Genomic DNA, 18,505 nt, shown 5'->3' on the forward strand with positions numbered 1-18,505 from the left:
TAAAAAAAAAGTACTTACTAGATCTCGTTCAAACCAATTTTCGGTGGAAGTTTGCATGGAAATGTATATCATATATTTTCTTTAAATTTTTCATTCTGTTATTTTAGAAGTTACGGGGGGGGGGGGGCACACATTTTTCCACTTTGGAAGTGTCTCTCGCGCAAACTACTCAGTTTAGAAAAAAATGATATTAGAAACCTCAATATCATTTTTAAAGACCTATCCATAGATACCCCACACGTATGGGTTTGATGAAAAAAGATTTTGTGAGTTTCAGTTCTAAGTATGGGGAACCCCCAAAATTTATTGTTTTTATTTTCTATTTTTGTGTAAACATCTTAATGCGGTTCATAGAATACATCTACTTACCAAGTTTGAACAGTATAGCTCTTATAGTTTCGGAAAAAAGTGGCTGTGACATAATCGGACAGACAGACGGACATGACGAATCTATAAGGGAACCTAAAACACCCAACATGTTCCTATAAAAAACGAGGAGTTCCTCAATTCCTCATGGATGCCATCATCAGATCAGAACCAAACTAATATGGGACCACTTTGGAAGTAACTTCTTTCAAACAAAAAAAAAAGAATTATTCAAATCGAACTACAGCACTCAAAATAAAAAAAGAGGCCAAATGCGAGTCGGACTCACCCATGAAGGGTTCCGTACCATTTAGGACGTATTAAAAAAAACTACATACTAGATCTCGTTCAAACCAATTTTCGGAAGTTTGCATGGTAATCTGCGGTATTTCCGGACCGATACGACCTTCAAACCTTCAAGAAAAGAGCGTACTCCCATCTCAAAGGCCGGCAACGCACTTACAACCCCTCTAGTGTTGCAGGTGTCCATGGGCGGCGGTAATCGCTTACCATCAGGTGATCCGTCTGCTCGTTTGCCTCCTCTACCATAAAAAAAAAAATCTATATCATATATTGTTTTAGATTGTTCATTCTGTTATTTTAGAAGTTACAGGGGGGGGGACACACATTTTACCACTTTGGAAGTGTCTCTCGCGCAAACTATTCAGTTTAGAAAAAAATGATATTAGAAACCTAAATATCATTTTTGAAGACCACAGACATGTATTGGTTTGATGAAAAAAAAATTTTTTTTTTAATTTTGACGTATTAAAAAAAAACTACTTCCCTTCATGCGCGAGTCCGACTCGCACTTGGCCGCTTTTTTTTACAATATAAGTGTCAACAGTTGCCTGCTAGAGCGTACAATTTTCTTATGGTAGGTAACCTACCTATCCTCAAACTAAGCTTCAACTTAAGTACATGGTATAGCCGGTAAAACCACTCTGCCAGTAGAAGTCGGTTTTAAAACATGATAATGGTTAAAAACAAATTAAAAAAAAAAGGATGAAAAATTCATTTATTTAAATAAACATGGCTGTCTTAGAAATATCATGCAGTTAATACATTTAAGTTGATGTTAATATACCTAGTCATATCAATAGGAACATCCTCAGTCATAGTCAGTTTCGATTCTTTGGATGATCAAAACTATTTATTTTTGCTACCCTCGCCAACGACGCCAACACATCGATTCCATATTGAAGTGACAACATATAATTACATTATGAAAATGGGAATGTAACTATTCCCATCTGTCCCCGCGATGCACATTCGGGAATGAATATTGCCCAAAGGGCGCAACCACCGCTTGGGGCATCAGCGGTGGGGCGGCGCTAGATAGGAATATAACCATTTTTGGAGATACATTCTTAAGAGAAGAGAAACTATCTGTGATCAATGTTAAACGTGCATCTGTTTACGTTTGCTTATTGCACGATGCCTGGGAACCCATTTGACTTGTGAAGAGACACTTTAGTGTAAATCGTAAAAAAAGGGAGATAAGTTACTAGTACATTAGTTAATTTATTGTGATCTTTCACTTTGTAGAGCTGAATAGGCCGCTTGTAATTTTTTAGATAAATTTTTGCTTACAGAAATAACAAACTGAATTTAGATTTTATACAACTATATGGTTTGTGAACAACGAATTTCAATAGAATGTGTAATGATAAAAGTGCCTTATGAGTACCTTTTATAGTTACCTTTTATAGTCCCAGAAGTACTTTTATAAAGGCCTTATTCAAAAACTAACTTTTATTAAATAAGTCTAGGTTATAATTATAAATTTAAAAATGATAAAAGTGCCCTATGAGTACCTTTTATAGTTATTATATGTGCTATTAGGCATGTATTTCTAAGTCCCAGAAGTACTTTTATAAAGGCCTTATTCCAAAACTAACTTTTATTAAATAAGTCTAGGTTATAATTATAAATTTAAAAACAAAACTAAACCTTCTGGAACTTAGAAGAATAGATTTACAATAAATAAGATATAGTTATTGGTGTACAAGTCACGGTCACAGCTTCATCTTCACGGTCGCAGTGCACAGTGTGAAATTCCTTATGTGTCTAACTCGAGTGAGAATATATCACTTTTAAAAATAAAATTACCGCTATTTGGCTTAGCCAGGCTGAGTTGGCAGTACACTATTACAATAGTAAGTATTGCATAAGATTAAAAAAGAATATGAATCAAACAGCTACAGGGACAATTTAGGTTGATTAAAATAATCCTATATAACCGATATTAATTATAATAAAATTAATAAATAAATAATATAGGACATTATTACACAAATTGACTAAGGTCCACAGTAAGCTCAATAAGGCTTGTGTTGAGGATACTTAGACAACAATATATATAATATATAAACATTTATAAATACTTAAATATATACAGGAAAACAACCATGATTCAGGAACAAACATCCATGCTCGTCACACGAATAAATGCCCTTACCAGGATTTGAACCCGGGACCATCGGCGTCGTAGGCAGGGTCACTACCCAGTCTACCCACTAGGCTAGACCGGTCGTCAACATTATTATACTGCATAATTTGAGACTAACTCCACTTATCAATTGATTGAATTAAAAATACAACTTGAAAGGATATCTTTAAAGTTATACTACTAATACAATTATATATTATTTTTTACTCTAATTCACAATCAGAAACATTTGGCTACTATTATCTTGTACAGGTCAATTAAATCATACTAAAATGTGGCAGATAACATCACAAAAAAAGTGAATTGAATAATTACTTAAATTTAATATAAAAATATGATCATTACTAACTCATTACATAATCTAAGTGCAATTTTTATATCAATGGATTCTAGATTTACACCAATATTAAAACTGTATCAATTAGCTTTTAGTAAAAAATATTTTACTAAAAGCTATTTGATAGAAATAAGTATATCATGTTAGATATTTATTTAAAGTTATATACAGCAGTATTCTATGTATGACTTTTTGTAGTCAGTAGCTCATGCTGTGTATTTGTACAATGGATTTCATATTTAAACACTACATATGTAGATATTAATGGATAAAAATTCAAAAATAAATCTGTCTTCTAAATGAAATAAAAAATGCTGCCAGATTAAATATCTAGTACCAATTACATGTCTGCTGCATAGCTAATTACTTTAAGGTCCATAATGCCAATATTGATTTGCAGTTTTATAGAATTTTCTAAAAAACAGAGTTTATGCAAACATGTAACCATATATGTAGTAATATAAGTTTGTAAATTTAACACATTGCTAGCCCAATATTACAGGGTTCTATGTTACATTTTCAAGATAGTTTAAATTCAACTGAATGTCACTATGACAATATTCAAATTTCAGTTTGATAAAAGTGAAACATAGAACTCTGTAATATCGGGCCAGCAACATGATAAGTCTCAACTCACAGTTCAAACAATGGAAAATTGATTTAAAAATACCGTCTACCAACTCAAGCATACCTAATCTTAATTGAACTATCCACAAAACATAAATGTAACATCCATCTTTTCTCATGATTAATTTGATTCAGTCAAACACTTGTCCTAAGTAAACCTAATACATCTCCTGAAAATACTTATTTAGTGTAAAAGTTATTTATACCAACATTTTGGGTTATTCCTGCCTGTTACCAACAATTCATTTCCACTGGTTGCAACTGCGAATTTCATTCTCATCTGTCACCAGGAATAACGCAACATTTTCCAACAAACTAAATAGCTGTGCCATCACTGCTCAAGTACTGTGCATCACTAGTGTTCATTTCATTTCACTCAAAGTAACTTTTCATAATTCACTGGTTTCTTTCATCAGTGGATCTAAAGTCATTTAATAAATATGGTTATATCTATTGTAGATATTATCTCTGTGGAGCTGGCTTTGGTTTAGGCATCTTTCCAAGTAAACTCTGGATTTCTTTTTTTTCATCATAGCTTTTCCACATTTCATACAAATTGATAATGGATCTGACAATTTCCTGTATCTGCAACAACACCAAAAATATTAGTGCTAATAACAGTAACAATAAGTTGATGTAATCCTGATATTCCTGATAAAGAATACATATAATTATTTGATTGCCAGCAGTGTTCAGCATTTACCTTATCCAAGTCAACATTCAACTCTGCAAACCAAGGTTTGAGGTTCTCTTTTCCTAACATTACGCAGGCAATATGAAGAGCTGCAATTGCAATCTGAAACAATACTTGTTGTTAGATTGACTGACAAATACATTCAAGTCAAGATTGAAGATATAAACAAATATGTGTTACCTGGTATGGTGGGTAAAGCAAGCTGACGTCAGTCCTCAGTGAATCGTTAACTACGCGCCAAGCATAAGTAAGCAGTTGATCATCTTGTCCTATATCTTGGACAAAAAGCAGCAATGGCCTGTATGGCTGATAGACTATAAGACAGCAATCCAGATTCTCCAATAAATAGAATTCACATTCCAAAATGTGATTTGTCCTGTACGGGAATTCCTGCTGGCCGTATGCATAGTTGAACTTGTTTTTAATTACAGTTTGGCAAGTGGTTATAAGACGAGAGTTCGATATTACGCCAAACTCTTCTACTTTGGACGCTAAGAATACACATGTTGGGGCTAGCAGCAAAGGATCAATACATTTAAGAGAATTCTTGGCGTAGAACCTCTTGAAATACACTGTCGCCGTGGCGATAACCTGTTGACGAAGCTTCAATTGCTCTCCAAGGATTTGTATTATGCTAGCGAAAAAATTAAATATTTTCTGATACTCTTCTTCCGTCAATATAGCAAGATCATGTTGCCGATCTCTTATCAAATCTTGTTTATCAAGTATCCACTGTTGATGGTGCGAACTTTGCCAGAAATTGCCTGCCATTTTAAGACAAGGGCGGTAAACGAAATTCAATACAGAAGGGTTTCATTAAAACTGAATTTTGATAGTTTATATTACTATTTTTCTTGATTTTATTTTTATATAGTAAAATGAAGCTACACCTACTAAGATCTTGATATTATATCTCGCAAAAAAATTGCGATATTTGCGACTGTTATTAGATAAATAGATGTCAGTAACAGTAAAAACGGCAACAATGGCACCGCTGCTTTTTTGACAATGACATGTATTGTGAAGCCAGCCAGATCATATAGTCAAAACATAAGCGCGTTTACATTTGTGCCGAACGCACCGATGAGCGATGGGCGACCGTTATCATTGGTTATCATTTACATATTTGAAAGATAGAGAGGAAGATAACGAAATTTCGATTATCATGTTTCCCTTTAGTCCAGAAAAGACAATTTACACCCAATCTCATTAAATTGTCTGGTCAAATCAGATGATGGCTGATCCCACTTGCAACGATTTTGTTTTGAACGATCAAATAGACATGCGGATACGCGGCACCATAAATATAAATAAGGTCCGACCGAGATCTCGGTCTCGGCATTCTCGGCCAAAAATCGAGCCGAGATCTCGGTCTCGGCACTCGGCCAAAATGGGCCGAGATTCTTGCCGAGACCGAGAATAAGCAATGAATTATCGTTGGTGAATTTGAATTTTCCGCGCACGAGCGCCGGGGTCTAAGCCACTCGTTGGTTGCATCGCCCGGTTGGTGTGACGTTTTTTAGGGTTCCGTAGTCAACTACTTAGGGTTCCGTAGTCAACTAGGAACCCTTATAGTTTCGCCATGTCCGTCTGTCTATCTGTCTGTCTGTCTGTCCGAGGCTTTGCTCTGTGGTCGTTAGTGCTAGAAAGCTGAAATTCGGCATGGATATATAAATCTATAAAGCCGACAAAGTTATACAATAAAATCTAAAAATTTAATATTTTTTAGGGTACCTCCCCTACACGTAAAGTGGGGGTGAATTTTTTTTTTGCTTCCACCCTACAGTGTGGGTTATCGTTGGAAAGATCTTTTAAAACGAATAGGGGTCTTCAACAAACATTTTTTGATAAAGTGTATATATTCGGAGATAATCGCTCCGAAAGAAAAAAAAATGTGTCCCCCCCCCTCTAACTTTTGAACCATAGGTCCAAAAAATATAAAAAAATCATGGAAGTAGAGCTTAAGGAAGACATTAAATTAAAACTATAGCGGACATGATCAGTTTAGCTGTTTTTAAGTTATCGCAAAAAGTTTCCCCTTCATAGTAAAAAGACTTACTTTAATTAGGTATTGATTATGCAAATTTGCCTATTTGTTTAACTCGCGTGAAAGGTACCGTTTCATCCCTTGGTTAACAATTTACTATACTTTAAGCTTCAGTTTAGCTTATTGTGACGGAAGAGTAACTACGGAACCCTACACTGAGCGTGGCCCGACATGCTCTTGGCCGGTTTTTATTGTGATTTAAATTGGTTTCATAGCCACATTTTAAGCCACACCGGACACCGCAGGTTGCGCCGCGCGCCGGGCAGATTAACGTTGCCGTGTTGAGTTGAGTAGATGCACGGTGCGGTGCCACGTTCGATTGCGATCAGTTGTTGAAAGTGAAAGTTTAATGTGATTTATTTTAATTCGTAAGGTCAACTCGGCGAAGACCGTCTGCCGGCGAAGGCCGTCTAGCAAGAATTACAGCAAATTCTGTACAGCTACGAGGATGGCAACACAATTTACGTAATGATAAAACAGTTCTAGTTCTTATAAATTTACACAGATAGCGCTACCTCTAGCATGAAGAGAAAAACCGGCCTTTCAAGTTTAGTCAGGTTGGCAACTCGTATTGGGAGTACAACACGCTGTCGTTAAATTTTTTTTTAAGTGATTAAACTGAAGTGTTTTTAAGATCGATACAGGTAAGTCTATTCTTTATTAATGTATTTATATGAATATTATATTACAATAACCTTAAACTGGTTATTTCACGAAGATATTTCTGGTGGAAAAAAACTAACCTCAAAATGTAGTAGTGTCGAAGTCCGTCAAAAGTTTGGAGGCTAATATCGTCATATGCCGGTCTTCACCGTTTTCAGAAGTTGCCAACCTTTTCTGTATATGTTTTTTTTTATTTATTATTGACCGTAGCGTTAGCGAAGATCTACGTTTTGACTCGGGCATTTTGCATCCTCTACAGGTCGCAACTCTCAACCGATTCTCGTGAAATTTTGTGGCCAGATTTTAAGATTTAATAGACTTTTTTGTCGATCTAATTTCAGTTTTTTTTTTTTATATGTAGAATTTCATAAAGAACTTAAGCGCCAATAATGTCTATGGCGCTTATGACTATTATGAGTTTAACTGTGATAATGATATTTATCATTTTTACATTTTCTAAACTTAACGCGTCAACAGCTCACAGAGCCACTAGTATATAATATATAGTTAACTAGTATACTTGCTCAAAATGTGACAAGAAAAGGTCGTGGACAATGGACATACTTATAAAATTCTTGATAGAGCAGCCGCTATGGAATTTAAGATCGTGAGACTAAAAATGCCATATCTTAAAGGTGAAAACAGTAAGGGACCAACCTTGGTCAGCTGTTAAGCATTTTGTGTCTGTCTACCTCGAAATAGTTTATATGAATCAGCAGTTTATTGCACTGATGAATGTTATCACTTCCATTTCAATGCAATATACATTTGCTACTTTTTGTGGTATTCTTGGCCTCAATTTTTAAGAGTACTTAAATCAATACTCGTTTAGTATTTTACTTAAGAATTGTATTGATTAAAATACATTTGTATTGATCTCAATGTTTGATCTCATTGTTTTATTAATACTTACCTGCGTGTTTTCGACCCCTGTATGGCGATGTATGCCGGTCTTACCCGACAAACGAAACTTTGCATGAAATCAGCCATAATAAACCCTATTCTTGACATATTAGAGTCTACATTCAGTTGTTATTGTAGTTCGCACTCGTACAAACATCTATAATTACGTAGGTTGCCTATGTGTAGGTAAATTCGCCATTAGACGATCTTAGCCGACATTGGCGCTGAGTTCGTCCATTGCGACGTGTTTTAAAAACGAGTGTTTATTTCACTATCCGATGCCTTAAATGAGAATTTGGCAAGTTTAATTAGAAACCAACGAAATATTTTATCAACTAATTTCAGAAAATTTTACTTTCAGGCAACAGGATAGCTAAAATTTGTCAATTAAGTTCTTTTTAAATAAAGTATGCCGGTCTTCGCCGAGTTGACCTTAATGATTATTGTTACATTAATATTATTATGTAAGTTATTGATTTTTAGTGATGATGATAATATGCTATAAAGACTATAATATACACATATTTTTAATAGGTTATAAGCCAAATATTGTGATTTAGAGTAATAATTATAGTTGTTAATTGAAAACATTAATAAGCAGGTATACCGCGTGTAACATGAGGAAACCGACAGCGTGTTCCTGGCCATATAACTTTTTTCTGATAAATTGTCGAATTTCGATTATAAAAACAATTTTAGTGCAAAATTCGTATTTTTTCTCTATTTTATAAATTCTCGGTCTCGGTCTCGGCCGAGAATCCCATTGAATCTCGGTCTCGGTCTCGGCCGAGACAAAAAAAGCGTTCTCGGTCGGACCTTAAATATAAACTTGGTGATTAAATTATGTACATGTCGACGCTAGATGAGATTGATGCCAATCTTGATTAAATTGGTCGATTTGATAATACCTCCACAGAAGTGCACTGGCACAGAATAAATAATACTAACCTGGCCTTAAAGGGCCCTCCACACTCGTGCGCGAAGCGAGGCGTGAAGCCGCGAACGCGAGTGTGGTGGCCCTCGCGTCGATTTCGCAGATTGTTCACGATAGTGATTATATGCTCTTTGGTCGTGGCCTCCTAGTGAGTATTATATTCTTTGGGTGGCCATTTTATATTCCTCCCGCTGTGGGAGTTCGGCCAAAGAGTAAAGAAAGTATAATAGAATTCCGCACACGAAGGGTTATCCGAGACAGACCAATATAGTCGAGGATAAAAATGGGCATTTACGCCTGAGTGACAATAATACACTCTGCTTTTCACTTTGATTTCGAAAAAAATATCCAACATTTTAGGCATTTTTTCAAGACTAAATAAAATCGCACTCAAACCACTCCTCCGCACCTGTCAAGAGCGCGCCGGTAGGGAGCGCGTGGGCGGAGGCAGTTTGTATAGCATATTTTGAACTTTATAGCTAAGTCGTAGTCGTAGTCTTTATAGGGTCGTAATAGATGATTTTATTCTATGCTCTAGAACGTAATAAAAATTTTATGTCGCTTAAACGGGACTATTGTGTATATATGTTGCCTATCGAATGCTATATCTAAAATCGCATGTGATTTGTTGCATTGCATGGTCTGTAGAGGCGTTAAAACCTTATTTCTTCATGATTTTGAAGAGAGTGAAAAAACATACCTCAAATACAACACGCTCTTGTTTGACAGATATGTTGACGACTGACGTTACTGTAATCTTTGACCGGCGGCACAGCGAGGAAATAAAAATGCTTGAGCATAAATAACTCATGCGGTGACCTACTCTAAAAATAGAAAAAATAGGGAGCTCTTTAGTGGGCAGCATTTATAGTTGAACTATTTTCATGTAAAAAACAGTCGTAAAATTTTATACAATGAGTAAACATAACCAACTACAAGATATGTTTTTGGAGTTCGACTGGAAAAAGATGTTCACTTGGAACTACATGAAGGGGCTAATAGTGAATCCGACGCAGCTTTGGTTCGTGGCCACACTGATCATCGCTACTGAATTGGTCGTGAACGTTTTAGTGGTGGAGCGCGTACCCTACACCGAGATTGACTGGAAAGCGTACATGCAAGAATGTGAGGGTTTCTTGAATGGAACTTTTGACTACAGCCAACTCCGTGGTGACACCGGCCCCTTGGTATACCCAGCAGGATTTGTGTACATTTATTCATTGCTTTATTTCCTTACAAGTCAGGGTACAAACATTATTCTGGCCCAGTATTTGTTTATAGTTATCTATTTGTTGCAACTTGTGCTTGTTCTTCGAATTTATATTAAAACTAAAAAGGTCCCGCCATACGTCATGGCATTTACAATTTTAACATCTTATAGGATTCATTCCATTTATGTACTGCGTCTTTTCAATGATCCAATTGCTGTATTGTTCCTTTATGCTGCACTAAATTTGTTTTTAGAAGACAAATGGTTCTTGGGTAGTGTTTTCTACAGTTTAGGAGTTTCAGTAAAGATGAATATACTACTATATGCTCCTGGATTGTTCTTCTTCTACTTGATAAATTTAGGCTGGTTTAAAACCATGCAACAACTAGCTGTTTGTGGATTTATCCAGTTGTTACTTGGTGCACCATTCTTGTTCAGCAATCCAGTAGCATATTTAAAAGGTAGCTTTGACATTGGTAGAGTTTTTAACCACACTTGGACAGTTAACTACAGGTTTTTGGATGTTGATATATTTGAAAGCAAGTGCTTTCATTTGACTTTATTGGCAATACATGTTATACTTCTTATGATATTTTTGCCTTTGTGTACAAAATATTTTCAAACATACTGTCGCTTAAAGTATGTACAAAAACAAGTGCAACCTCAAATTGATTTAGAAAACAAAATAAACCAGAGAAAAAGTAAAATGAAAAAAGAACAAAAAGTTAAAGCCGGATTGGAAGTTGAAAAATTAACCAAGGAACAAGAAGAATTTTTGAACTCATTTGAGAATATGTTGCAGAAGTCTTCCCAAAAAAGTGGGAAGAAGACTCACAAAAAGCCTATTGATGTGAAAGAATCATCTAAATACCACATTAACTTTGATATCCTGTCTCAAATGTTCATACTTCCCATGTTTTTAGTAAACTTCATTGGCATTGTGTGTGCACGGAGTCTTCATTATCAGTTTTACTCATGGTACTTCCACAGCTTGCCATATTTGTTGTGGTCTACTCATTTTTCAATAATTTCTAAGTTTTTGATTTTGGCTCTTATAGAGTTTTCATGGAACACTTACCCAAGTACTGTTTTATCTAGTATGTTGCTTCATTTTTGCCACTTGGGTATATTATTTGGGGTATATAAAAAAATTTCAGCTGAACTTACACTTGCTGCCAAAGTCCAATAAAATTAAAAATTTAATCTTAAGTAAAAATATTCTTTATTGTATACCACAAGAAAAACATTAAAATCAGATTTGCAATGTAAATATAGGTGGCAGTCTTAATATTTTATTATATTAATGTCGTTTTTAAATATATTACTTTTACTTTTACCATACAGTCAAGGTTAATCAAATTATTTATGTTAAAAATGATAATGAAAATAAAAAAACGCAGCTCACCAATGTTGCGTAAAAATGCTTTTATTTCATTCTGCAAAGGAAATTAATAAACTATAAACCTTATTGCATACCAAGAAAGATATATTATAATTGCTTTTTTATGTTAAAATTAAGTTATCGTAACTAGATTCTTTGTTGTGTAAGTCCTACACTAATTTCTCAGTCAATGAAACTTTGACAGGGGTGTAGTTGACCTCAAAAATATGTTTACACGTTGCACCTTACTCCTTTGTAAATTGTAAAACCTAACAAGGTAAGGTACCCAACTGTCCGGTTCCGATTTGATTTACATTTATATATGTTATAGAGTAGTCTAAAATAACGGACACGTATTTTTTTTAGCTGCCCAAACTCAACCTATTGGAAGAAATTGTCCTCCAAAGTACTAAAAAGTTACTAAATCTTCTAACTCCTATAGAAAGTGATGCTAGTTAAACTCAACTTTTCCAAGGAAAAAATGAGTTTTAGCCGATATAACAAAACACGTGCTCATTATTTTTTGCTGCTTTCAAACATATACTCAAACCAGCCATTAACTAGCAAGTTGCTTGAGCATCACTTTCTATAGGAGTTTTTCTAGATTTAGTAACTTTTTAGTACTTTGGAGGACAATTTCTCCCATTAGGTTGAGTTTGGGCAGCTAAAAAAAAATACGTGTCCGTTATTTTAGACTACTCTATAACATATATAAATCAAATCGGAACCGGACAGTTGGGTACCTTTCCTTGTAAGATGAATGTGAACATAATCTTTGACATTGATTGTACATTTAAATTATATTATATATTGGTATGAACCAGGTGTAAATTAACATTAATTTCAAGTTTGTTATATATGATTTATAATTGTTAAATACTTGCACATATAGCTGTAAGCCTATAATAATAATAAATAAAAATGTACATTAATTTCAAGTTACATATATTTCATTTTTTTTTTGTAAATGTGTCTTTTTAGGGTTCCGTAGCCAAATGGCAAAAAACGGAACCCTTATAGATTCGTCATGTCCGTCTGTCTGTCCGATTATGTCACAGCCACTTTTTTCCGAAACTATAAGAGCTATACTGTTCAAACTTGGTAAGTAGATGTATTCTATGAACCGCATTAAGATGTTTACACAAAAATAGAAAAAAAAAACAATAAATTTTAGGGGTTCCCCATACTTAGAACTGAAACTCAAAAAATCTTTTTTCATCAAACCCATACGTGTGGGGTATCTATGGATAGGTCTTTAAAAATGATAATGAGGTTTCTAATATAATTTTTTTCTAAACTGAATAGTTTGCGCGAGAGACACTTCCAAAGTGAAAAAAAGTGTGCCCCCCCCCCCCCCTGTAACTTCTAAAATAACGGAATGAAAAATCTAAAAAAAATATATGATATACATTACCATGCAAACTTCCAACGAAAATTGGTTTGAACCAGATCTAGTAAGTAGTTTTTTTAATACGTCATAAATGGTACGGAACCCTTCATGGGCGAGTCCGACTCGCACTTGGCCGCTTTTTAGGGTTCCGTAGCCAAATGGCAAAAAACGGAACCCTTATAGATTCGTCATGTCCGTCTGTCTGTCCGATTCTGTCACAGCCACTTTTTTCCGAAACTAAAAGCTATACTGTTCAAACTTGGTAAGTAGATGTATTCTATGAACCGCATTATGATGTTTACACAAAAATAGAAAAAAAACAATAAATTTTGGGGGTTCCCCATACTTAGAACTGAAACTCAAAAAATCTTTTTTCATCAAACCCATACGTGTGGGGTATCTATGGATAGGTCTTTAAAAATGATATTGAGGTTTCTAATATCATTTTTTTCTAAACTGAATAGTTTGCGCGAGAGACACTTCCAAAGTGGTAAAAAGTGTGTCCCCCCCCCCCCCCCCCCCCCCCCCCGTAACTTCTAAAATAACAGAATGAAAAATCTAAAAAAAATATATGATATACATTGCCATGCAAACTTCCACCGAAAATTGGTTCGAACGAGATCTAGTAAGTAGTTTTTTTTTAATACGTCATAAAAATTAAAAAAAAAAATTTTTTTTCATCAAACCCATACGTGTGGGGTATCTTAAGGATAGGTCTTCAAAAATGATATTTAGGTTTCTAATATCATTTTTTTCTAAACTGAATAGTTTGCGCGAGAGACACTTCCAAAGTGAAAAAAAGTGTGTCCCCCCCCCCCCCCCCCCCCTGTAACTTCTAAAATAACGGAATGAAAAATCTAAAAAAAATATATGATATACATTACCATGCAAACTTCCAACGAAAATTGGTTTGAACCAGATCTAGTAAGTAGTTTTTTAATACGTCATAAATGGTACGGAACCCTTCATGGGCGAGTCCGACTCGCACTTGGCCGCTTTTTTTATTAGATATAATTTCAATTGGTGTAACTCTCACATAATGTTTACACGCATATAAACTTTAAAATTAGATTAAGCTTTTTTCAGAATGATTGAATAACCCCCTTCAGAGTCCGTCCACGCTAAGTCGTAAGTACAGTCAGCTGCAGAGATAACTAACAACCTGATGCATATAAATTTATTTGCAAGGGGTCAACTATCTCTTCAGCTGACTGTACAATGTTGCTGTCAAGAGTGGCAAATCATTGCAAACTTACCATGGTTAGAGACTTTGTATGTTTTACCTACTTTATTTTACTGCGGGCAATACCAAAGGGTGGTTGATTGTAGACAAGATGTAAGGGTTAGGAAAATATCATGACATAGTTAGTTAAGTAGACGACTGAAGTAGATGGCGCCGTACTGCACCATGTTTTGTAGTAATTGAATTGTCAAACGACAAATTTTCGTATCTACAGTTCCCGCATAATGTACAGAGCCATCTATCTTCATTAGCTGTCAAATTGAAAACACGCATTTGCCTTTAAACATATGAATTTTTGGCATGTTAATATCGACTTTAATTTAGATTTGAGGCGTAAGTCTGCTCTTAATACATGTTTAGTCGTCATTTTACTTAACCCATTCAGGGCCAGCGACTCAGCTTATGGGTCATGCTCAAACAGTTCCGCAGGGCCAGTGACTCACATGTGAGTCATGAATGAATTCTGACTTAAACATAACGTAAACGTAATTTGACGTAATAACGTACGTATCCACTAAGTTAACAACCATTTCAATAAGGTATATTACGATAAAAAGCACAAACGCGTTTTTTTAAATGAAAATAGAGCCTAGAATATTCAATTTTGGTTTACTATCAGTGCAATAAAGTAAATATACTGAAATCCTAGATACATACACATTGCAAGCAAACAGATAAATCCATATTTAAAAAGATATCAAAAATATGTATATTTTCTCAACGTATGGGTCGCCGTGGCCTGGCACTACCTACTTGTAAAAACCACAAATATTTCCGTAGCAGGCTAAAATAAACTTTATTGGCTGGTTTTAAAGCTTATTTCATATTGAAGCTGTTTGATATTGTACCATTTTATAACCGATTACCGTTTGGATGATGGCACACAACATTTACCAAACCGTAGTATAATAATATTTTGTTTTGTGTGAGGGGTAAGGCAACGAGAAATCTCCCACTGTACCTTTGTTACTATATTTGGTGATCGTTGTATTGTATCTTAGGCAATTATTTGGCATCGGAGTTTTTATCGCATGGTAAGATTAATAGCCAGCTATGGAGTCGACTTTAGCATATTCATACTCATACTCATTCATCTATTTAATAAATGATTTTAATTTTATAACCAATATATACTATACTTTAATTTAAAATAATATGAATGTAAATTAATCTATACATAAAAATGGTCATTATTTTTTATTAGTAATATTTATATCCTGAAAGACAAAATCAAAGGATCGTTTACAAACACTCTTGTCCTTTTAAAACACAAATTAATTAAGTGAATGAGTATGAATATGAGATGAATTTTATTGCTAATGTCGACTCCATAGTTTGCTATTAGTCTCACCATGCGATAAAAACTCCGATGCCTAGCAATTATCTACTAACAATGATGTTAATATTCATTCTTTTTTTTTCGTTTCAATATTAACAAGGCAGTTGAAACAGTCACCACTAACTAATATTGTATAATAATACCATACTAATACCATAATATAGTGTGTGACAAATATTTACAAGTTTTAGAAACAGAAATATCTTGTTTTGTCTGAGGGGTAAGGTAAGGGAAATGGGTCAAATTGAACTTCCGAGATTTGACCCATAAAACAACAACAAGCACAGTAAGTATACGAAACCATAAAAAATACAAGAGAAACACATCAATTAACAAACAGTCCGAGCTCTCCGACAGTGCCGAGCTTAACACAAACTACTCAGCGAATGGTGCAGCAAAACAATTTAGACGCAAATGAGATCGACAAGAAACGTTCCTTTCGTGCAGAAATTTGAAATCCTGATTCAGAATGTACAGAGTCTAAAAAACAAAACTGATATTATAGAATCATTCTTACAGGAAAAAAATATACCGGTTGTATGTTTATCGGAGACATGGATATCATCCAAACAAAGAGACCTTATTACGATTGACGGCTACGACTTTGCAGCAGCCTACTATCGTCAAAATCACCAGGGCGGAGGTGTTGCTATACTTACGTCAAAACAAGTTAATTTCGTGGAGCGTCGAGATATCACTGAAATATCAAAAGAGGGTATAATTGAGTGTTGTGGCATCGAAGTTCCTCAGCAAAATATGATTATCATAAACATTTATAGACCGAATAAAGACGTTAATGTATTCTTTGAGTGCTTGGATAAGATACTTAAAAAAATTAAACCAAAAGAACAGAGTAGAAATATACTTCTAGTCGGGGATTTTAATATAAACATGTTAACGAATACTGCTGTCGCAAGAAGACTTTCAGACTTGATGTTAAGTTATAATCTAAGGCAAATTGTAAACAAACCAACGCGAGTGATTAACGATTCTTGTTCTTGTATAGACCTAATATTTACCAATACGAGGAAAAATAATGTTGAAGTCACGGACTATGGCATATCTGATCATAAGGGTATTTTGTATAAAATTCGAAACTTAAGTGCAAAACCAAAACAAAGTCATCACTCATATTACATAGAAAAAAGAATATTTAGCGAAAACAATATGACATCTTTTAAAAATGCTTTGCGCGAAAAAAAATGGACTAAAATACTTTTACACAATAACGATATAAATGCAAATTACAATTCATTTTCTATTACATTAAAAACCCTATTAGACGAACACATACCCCTTAGAAAACTAAAATTAAATTTATCGAACAGCGTCAAACCCTGGCTTACAAAGGGATTACGCGTTTCATGTAGACACAAAAGGCAGCTTAAAATAATAGTAAATAAAAGTAAAACCGATGCAATTCGAAATCACTACAAGACTTACGAAAAAATCCTTAGACGCTGTATTAAAGCTTCAAAAAAAATTAACAACGCTAACAGAATGAAAAAGACAAAAAATAAAATGAAAAGTATGTGGGCGGTTATAAATAGCATAACAAGGAAACAAAAGGACCGCACGCATAAAAATATGTCGCTTGAAACAACTCATGCGATCGTAACATCGCCCGACCAGGTATCAAACCTGTTTAATGAACACTTTGCATCGGTAGGCGAGTCGAACTTAGGTGCCGGGGCGATACCAGCGCGCGCGCGTTATGTGCATACCCCCGCCACGAACTCAATATTCGTACGTCCAGTTACGGAAGCCGAAGTTAAAATGTTAATAAAAAACATAAAAAATAAATATAGTTTCGGTGTTGACGAAATACCATCAGTTCTCTTAAAGTTATGTGTAGAAGAGTTAACATCCCCTTTAACACAATTGGTAAATCAATCCTTTATTGAAGGCATCTTTCCTGAATTGCTTAAAATATCAAAAATCAAACCTATCCTAAAGCTAGGCGGTGATCCAAAAAATCCGAGTCAATACCGGCCGATTGCGCTTTTACCGTCAGCGTCAAAAATTTTCGAAAAATGTATGACGAATCGTGTGTATGAGTTTTTCGAAAAATTTCACATTTTAGATAAAACCCAATACGGCTTTCGGAAACACCGCTCAACGTCGCTAGCGGTTTACCAATATATATTTAACATTTTATGTGACATAAACAATAAATCATATAGCGTAGGTCTCTTGTTAGATATGACAAAAGCATACGAAAAAGTTTCCCATGAAATTTTACTTTACAAATTGCACGGGATGGGAATACGGGGGTTGGCTTATAGCTGGTTTCAATCGTACCTAAAAAATCGCAAGCAATGTGTAGAAATAAATTATTTTCACACTGAATCAAAAGAAGTAAGAATCGTTACATCCGAGATGCGTTACACGACATGTTCTATTCCTCAGGGCAGTGTATGCGGATGTCTCTTGTTCATAGCCTACATTAACGACTTACCAAAAATCCTAGACACCAACACAACTTGCGTAATGTTTGCCGACGATGTGTCACTGTTATTTCATTGTAACAATAGCATTGAATGCAACGATCGCCTTAAAAATATTTTCAATAATGTGAAAAATTGGCTTAGCGACCATAACTTGGAAATAAACTTAAATAAAACAAAAATTATACAGTTCAAACCAGTGCAAAAAAAGCCTTTAGAACTTTACCTAGATGTAAACTCAAGTAACGTACAGGAAGTTCAGGAAATTAATCTTTTAGGTATAACAATAGACTCCGGAGTAAATTGGAAAGCACATATTCAACAAGTTAAAAGTAAAATGTCAAAATTTATATATGCCCTTTATATACTAAAATCAAATACTAATTTTGAATGTGCATTATCTGCGTACTACGCAAACGCATGCGCATGGCTCAGATATGGTGTTGTGCTATGGGGGGGTAGCACCGAAGCG

General features: G+C 34.7%; 2 protein-coding genes across 2 annotated transcripts; one reads left to right on the forward strand and one right to left on the reverse strand.

Moving 5' to 3' along the window:
- Positions 1 to 1,370: 1,370 nt before the first annotated feature.
- LOC133520404 (cyclin-C) lies at positions 1,371 to 6,694 on the reverse strand. Its single transcript, XM_061854800.1, has 4 exons — positions 4,657 to 6,694; positions 4,486 to 4,578; positions 2,184 to 4,367; positions 1,371 to 2,056 (listed from the first exon to the last, which is right to left on the reverse strand). The coding sequence occupies exons 1-3, from the start codon at positions 5,245 to 5,247 to the stop codon at positions 4,245 to 4,247; spliced, it is 807 nt and encodes a 268-aa protein (XP_061710784.1). The 5' UTR covers positions 5,248 to 6,694; the 3' UTR covers positions 1,371 to 2,056; positions 2,184 to 4,244.
- Positions 6,695 to 8,724: 2,030 nt separating this feature from the next.
- LOC133520457 (lethal(2)neighbour of tid protein 2) lies at positions 8,725 to 12,552 on the forward strand. The gene has a single exon (XM_061854890.1). It carries the CDS (start codon positions 9,938 to 9,940, stop codon positions 11,420 to 11,422), a length of 1,485 nt encoding a protein of 494 aa, XP_061710874.1. The 5' UTR covers positions 8,725 to 9,937; the 3' UTR covers positions 11,423 to 12,552.
- Positions 12,553 to 18,505: the final 5,953 nt, after the last annotated feature.

The sequence above is a fragment of the Cydia pomonella genome, chromosome 1 (genome assembly GCF_033807575.1).
Source record: "Cydia pomonella isolate Wapato2018A chromosome 1, ilCydPomo1, whole genome shotgun sequence".
Taxonomy (NCBI): domain Eukaryota; kingdom Metazoa; phylum Arthropoda; class Insecta; order Lepidoptera; family Tortricidae; genus Cydia; species Cydia pomonella.

Coding starts and splice junctions, on each gene's coding strand:
- LOC133520457 (XM_061854890.1), top strand. CDS start 9,938: ATGAGTAAACATAACCAACTACAAGATATGTTTTTGGAGTTCGACTGG.
- LOC133520404 (XM_061854800.1), bottom strand. CDS start 5,247: ATGGCAGGCAATTTCTGGCAAAGTTCGCACCATCAACAGTGGATACTT. Junction 4,579..4,656: donor TGCTTTACCCACCATACCAG/GTAACACATATT, acceptor GTATTGTTTCAG/ATTGCAATTGCAGCTCTTCA. Junction 4,368..4,485: donor TGAATGTTGACTTGGATAAG/GTAAATGCTGAA, acceptor GTGTTGTTGCAG/ATACAGGAAATTGTCAGATC.